Here is a 6,519-nt window from a genome sequence, read left to right as displayed (position 1 = left end):
ATGGAAGAGGGGAAAGTTGAAGCCATCAAGAAGTGGGATCCTCCCACTAAGGTTACCGAGTTTCGATCTTTCCTTGGGCTTGTCAACTACTATAGAAGGTTTATAAAGGGATACTCTACAAGAGCATCCCCCCTCACCGACTTGCTCAAGAAAAACAAGACATGGGAGTGGTCATCAAGGTGTCAGGAAGCCTTTGATGATCTGAAGACAACAGTCACAGAGGAACCCGTCTTGGCCCTACCAGATTGTACCAAGCCTTTTGAGGTACAATCAGATGCATCAGATTTTGCCATAGGGGGAGTTCTCATGCAAGAAGGACATCCCATTGCATATGAGAGTCGCAAACTCAATGAGAGTGAAAGGAGATACACCGTGCAAGAGAAGGAGATGACGACCATCATTTACTGCCTCAGAGTTTGGCGACACTATTTGCTTGGCTCCCATTTTGTGGTCAGGATAGATAATATTGCCACTAGTTACTTCCAAAGTCAGAAGAAACTAAGCCCAAAGCAAGCTAGGTGGCAAGACTTCTTGGCAGAATTTGACTTTGTCTTGGAGTACAAACTCGGGAAAGCTAACCTTATTGCTGATGCACTAAGTAGGAAGGGTGAACTTTCTGCTATCACTCAAGCTCAAGGGGAGCTACTTGATATAATCCGTGAAGGCATGGAGCATGATCTCTTAGCTAAGAACTTGGTAAACATGGCTAAAGAGGGGAAAACTAAAAGATTCTGGGTAGAGGATGGTCTTCTCTACACCATAAGGCGGCGAATCTATGTTCCAAAGTGGAGAAACCTACGGAGGAACCTTATCAAGGAGTGCCATGATTCCTTGTGGGCTGGACATCTGGGCCAACGACGTACTCGAGCTTTGCTGGAAGCTTCCTACTATTGGCCTCAATTGAGAGATGAGGTGGAACTCTACGTGAAAACTTGTCTTGTGTGTCAACAAGATAAGGTAGAGAATCAAAGTCCTGCAGGATTACTAGAACCACTACCTATTCCTTCTCATCCATGGGAAAGTGTTAGCATGGATTTTATAGTGGCTCTACCTAAATCCGAAGGGTGCCGTACTATCATTGTGGTGGTAGACCGATTCTCTAAATATGACACCTTCATAGTGACCCCTAAGGATTGCTCAGCTGAAGAAACTGCAAAATTATTCTTCAAGCATGTGATGAAGTATTGGGGCTTACCACAAAGCATCATTAGTGATCAGGACCCTCGCTTCACAGGAAAGTTCTGGTCGGGACTATTCAAGCTTATGGGGTCCGCCCTACATTTCTCTACCACCTTTCACCCACAGTCAGATGGGCAAACTGAGAGGGTGAATGCCTTGTTGGAGTTGTACTTGAGGCACTTTGTAAGTGCCAACCAATCCGATTGGGCCAAGTTATTGGATGTAGCTCAATTCTCCTATAATTTACAAAGGAGTGATTCCACAAATAAAAGCTCATTTGAGATTGTAATGGGGCAACAACTACTTATTCCCCAGTCATTGGAGACAAGCTATGCGGGGAATTGTCCAATAGCCTTCAAGGTTGCTAAGTCTTGGAACGAACAATTAGATGTGGCCTGCTCCTACTTAGACAAAGCAATCAAGAAGATGAAGAAGTGGGCTGATCAGAAAAGGAAGCACGCGGAATATCGTATAGGCGACTTGGTGTTAGTAAAGATCTTGTCGAGCCAATACAAGTTCACAAGAAAGCTACACAAGGGGCTTGTACGACGTTATGAGGGACCATTCCCAATCATCAAGAAAATAGGGAAGGTCTCCTACAAGCTAGACTTACCCTCCAAGTTCAAGCTTCATCCAGTCTTCCATGTTAGCTGTTTGAAGCCTTACCATGGTGATGAAGAGGAGCCAATACGAGGAGAGTCTAAGCGCGCACCATTGGGCATAACTACCACTTTCGACAAAGAAGTAGAAGAAATCTTGGCAGACTGTGTCATCAGGCGAAAGAGTCATAAGCCACGCCAAGAATACTTGATCAAGTGGAAGGGATTGCCCAAAAGTGAGACAACTTGGGAACCAAAGGAGTCATTTCGGCAATTTGAAGATCAAATCCAAAGGTTCCATGAAGATACCACGTCGAGGACGTCGTGAAGCTAGGTGGGGCTGAATGTCACCACCTAGATTTTTCTAGAGAAATCCATAACCTTCTAGAGTCTCCTAGTCTTTTGTAGATTACTCTTGAATCTTGTAGAATGTTGTAGAATTGTGTGGAGTATTCTAGAATGGTGTAGAACCTCTTAGGGAAGAGCCTTATAGACAATTTTAGAGTAGTGATCTAGAAAGTTCTTTACCCTTGGATTGGTGACAAGTGTCACAATCCTAACCATTCTTTGTACCAAGAGTCCCTACTAATAGAGGGGGTCTCATTTGTGTAAATCACCAAGCAATAAGAGCAAACAAGTTCTCTAGAGCTTCTCTCTCTATCTTCTCTCTCTAGTTTTGTTCTCCTATTGTCTTGAGTCGTTTAGAAGGCTTGCTTAGGAGCTTTGTGGAGACAAAACCTCCTAAGGCCGCACGGGACGTGTGAAGAAATTCTAAGTCTGTGACACAAGAGTGTGGCCAAAGCTTTTGTGGATAATGTTGTGAAGCTCCATGGTGAGACCGATTGAGATAGGGTGTTTATGAGCACCTTTTGGAAGGAACTCTTTGAGCTCCAAGGGAGCAAGTTGAAGGCAAGTTCATCTTACCATCCCTAAACCAATGGGCAAAGCGAAGTGGTGCATAGAACACATGAGCAATATTTGAGATGTTTTTGCCATGAAGAACAAAGGAGGTGGGGAGATTACTTGTCATGGGCCGAATATTGGTATAACACGACATTCCATACTTCCATCCAAAGAAGACCTTTTGAGGTAGTGTATGGAAGACCACCACCTATATTGGTGAATTATGAGAGAGGCACGGTCAAGAATATGATGAGGTGGAGAGGAAATTGATAATTAGGGATGAGATCCTAGTAAAAGTTAAAAAGGAGCTCAAGATAGAATGAAAAAGTATTATGATAAAGGAAGGCGTGTAGTTGCCTTCGAGGTAGGGAATTATGTGTACTTAAAGTTATAACCATATGGACAAATGACATTGAGGAATAAGCTTAATTTGAAGCTGTCCAAGAAGGATTATGGGCCTTTCAAGGTGATTGAGAGGTTAGGAGATGTGGCATATAGGTTAGAACTTCCTCCAACATCAAAACTACATCCGGTTTTTCATGTAACCATGTTGAAGAAGAGAGTGGGTGACTCGAAGCTCATTATGGAGGAGTTGCTGAGGTTTGATGAAGAGGGGAGGATGCTTTTGCAACCAAAAGAGGCACTCGACTATAGAGTGATCACACGAGGAAGAAAGAGGAGGAAAGTGTGGCAAGTATTAATCCAATGGGGTGGTGTGCCGAGAGCAGAAGCTACTTGGGAAGACTATGAGGATATGGTGTCGAGGTTTCCTCAATTTATCCTTGAGGGTAAGGATGTGCTTGAAGGGAGGGGGAATGTCAGGCCCTTCAGGAAAGTGGCCCCGGGCCAAGCCTCGACACGCCCACTGACATGCCTAGTCCGCACCACTGACGAGCCACCGGCATGCTCATGCTGCAGCCAGCCAGCATGCCAGCGAGGCTATTGGCCTACCCCACGTGTCGCACAACGTGCAGCACAGCACGCTACACAGCGTGCACAGGCAAGCTAGCTGGGCCTACCCAGCGCGCAGGCCATGCCAGGCCTGGTGCATGAGCAGACCACCTGCTTGGCCAACACGCCCACCAGGCAGACCCACCTGGTCAACCATCATGCTCAGTAGCTTGACCAGCACATAGGCCATGTGTGCTGCCCATCAGCCATGCGGCCTAACCAGCTCAGCCAGCCAGTGCCCATGGCACCAACCATGCAGCTTGACCAAGACTAGCTAGCTACCATCTTCAGCACGAGCTAGCACCAAGGCAAGTTGTGGGTCCCCATGGCCAAAATTATTTTATTATTTAATTATTTTACGTTATTTCCTTATTTCCTTATTCTAATACTATTAGGAGTTATTTCCTTATTCTAGTATTATTAGGAGTCTCCACATTGTAAGACTATAAAAAAGCCACCCTAGCTCCATTTTTATCATCTTTTGGCAAATTCCTTTGTGGACGGTTGATTTGTTCTTGAGATCTCCTTTAGTACATGGCACTTGGGCTATTTAGGTGCAACCCGTGTAAATCCCAAACAGAGATTCAACACCTTGACGTTTGTGGACGTGTGTTGTTTCAATTATCAATCTTATGAGCAAGTTTGTTTCTTTTTTCTATTATTGAGTTGCATTCTTATTATTTATTTGTTGTTTGCCTTATTCTTATTGCAATTTCCATTATACAACACGCCTCCATCCATTCCCTTGTTAGATTCACCATTCCAACACACTAGATCTACTTTTCCAAGAAGATCTAGCTTTGTTGGCCTCTTCCCTCCACTTTTCCTTCACTTTCCTACCATCCAAACACTCTATTAGCCTCCATACAACCTTCCATTATCGTAGATCTAATTCCTTTCATCATAAAACCCTAGATCTAGTGCCTCCTTATTTCCTACACAAAGCCCTAGCCTCCATAAGGATTTCCTACATTTTAAGAAACCTTAAACCCTAGCCTCACTTCCATATTTACCAAAATACCATCCAAGGGGTGCCTACCATAAACCCTAGATCTAATTATCATCCAGTGGCGCCAACCCCATAGTGAGATCTCACCATTTGACCATCATCATCCCATACACCATATTCATTCCATCAAGATTCCAATTCACAACCACAACACAAATCATCCACATTCACCAAATCTCATCACTTCACCGGACCATTCAATCAGTAGGAGTGACAGGCGGTGTGTACAAAGGGCAGGGACGTAGTCAACGCGAGCTGATGACTCGCACTTACTTGGAATTCTTCGTTGAAGACCAACAATTGCAATGATCTATCCCCATCACGATGAAACTTCAAAGATTACCCGGGCCTGTCGGCCAAGGCTATAAACTCGTTGAATACATCAGTGTAGCATGAGTGCGGCCCAGAACATCTAAGGGCATCAGCGCGTGTGGCCCGCAACCTAATATCTAACTATGAGCTTTTTAACTGCAACAACTTAAATATATGCAATTGGAGCTGGAATTACCACGGCTGCGGGCACCAGACTTGCCCTCGAATGGATCCTCGTTACAATTGTACTCATTCCAATTACAAGACTCGTAAGAGCCCAATATTGTTATTTATTGTCACTACCTCCCCGTGTCAGGATTGGGTAATTTGAGCGCCTGCTGCCTTCCTAGGATGTGGTAGCCGTTTCTTAGGCTCCCTCTCCGGAATCGAACCCTATTTCTCCATTACCTGTCACCATCATTGTAGGCTTCTATCCTACAATCGAAAGTTGATAGGGCAGAAATTTGAATGATGCATCGCCAGCACGATGGCCGTGCGATCCGTCGAGTTATCATGAATCATTAGAGCAACGGGCAAAGCCTGCGTCAACCTTTTATCTAATAAATGCATCCCTTCTAGAAGTCACGGTTTGTTGCACGTATTAGGTCTAGACGTGAGCACGACAATCGTTTGTGTCAAACAAGAACACTTGATTTGGGATAAAGAGGCCGAAGACCCCCACACCAACACAATGTTCTGCATCCAAGAGCACGAGAATGCCCACATGGTCCATGACAACCAATGTAAACTCGAAGGCATGCATGGTAACACGTGGACAACTTCAAAGTCCAGCCAGCACCCAAAGACGAGCACCGGCACGGAAAAGGGTCAACGAGAGGAACTAAGTCCATCCATGTAGGTATGCGACACAGGAACCCTTCAATACGCCAACATGCGATTCATAAGGGCCTTTATATGAGGAGGAGAACGTCTAACGGTTCGATGATCAAGCACAGGCTAGCTGAGCATATGGAAGAATTGTGTGGTGTTGAGCCTGCCCCGCTAGGCATGGAAAATAAGAATAGAGAAAGTAAATTGATATATTGTTGAGGCCTCAACCCCGGGTAGGGAAGCCAAGCCAGCAAGGTTCAATCCCATGGAAACAAGAACATCAAGGTCCAGAAGCCCCCTCAATGAAGCGAACATAGCACTGGGTGCCATAACACCATTCGCCGTGCACAGGTGCACCAAATAGGAAGCAAACAAACACACAGGCCTAACCTCCATGAGGTTAACCAGATGTGCAATGAAAAATGGCATCCAAGTTCAACCCATGGAACAAGGCCAACATCATCTGAATACCACCAAGAGCAACAATGTGCGTAGCACTGGGTGCCATAACACCATCTGCCGTGCAAAAGCATGTTGCAAAGGAAGCACCCTAACGAATAGGCCCAACCACCATGGGGTCGACTAGAGCACCGGAGGGCTCAACAACGTGAGAAAGCCCTTTGCATGAACGATTGTCCCCCATTAACAAGCCCATGCGTGACACTACATGCCACCATATCCATCCCTAGAGCACAAGCTTGTTGCTAGAGAGAAAACGAGAATATAAGAATCACC

The 6,519-nt window shown here is 45.2% G+C and overlaps 1 protein-coding gene across 1 annotated transcript; it reads left to right on the top strand.

The window, feature by feature from the left end:
* Nucleotides 1-3,690, top strand: LOC122296762. The gene is made up of 3 exons (XM_043106556.1): nt 1-696; nt 958-1,662; nt 3,118-3,690. The coding sequence occupies exons 1-3, from the start codon at nt 1-3 to the stop codon at nt 3,688-3,690; spliced, it is 1,974 nt and encodes a 657-aa protein (XP_042962490.1).
* The last annotated feature ends 2,829 nt before the right edge of the window (nt 3,691-6,519 follow it).

Source organism: Carya illinoinensis, chromosome 15 (assembly GCF_018687715.1).
Source record: "Carya illinoinensis cultivar Pawnee chromosome 15, C.illinoinensisPawnee_v1, whole genome shotgun sequence".
NCBI lineage: Eukaryota > Viridiplantae > Streptophyta > Magnoliopsida > Fagales > Juglandaceae > Carya > Carya illinoinensis.
Note: the sequence above shows the minus strand (reverse complement) of the source record. Positions and strands in the feature narration are given on the sequence as shown.

Bases quoted from the DNA above. Each gene is read 5' to 3' on its own strand.
- LOC122296762 (XM_043106556.1), top strand. From the start codon at position 1: ATGGAAGAGGGGAAAGTTGAAGCCATCAAGAAGTGGGATCCTCCCACT. The intron at 697-957 runs GTAAACATGGCT...CAACAAGATAAG, and splicing joins ATCTCTTAGCTAAGAACTTG to GTAGAGAATCAAAGTCCTGC. The intron at 1,663-3,117 runs GTGTTAGTAAAG...CTTAATTTGAAG, and splicing joins AATATCGTATAGGCGACTTG to CTGTCCAAGAAGGATTATGG.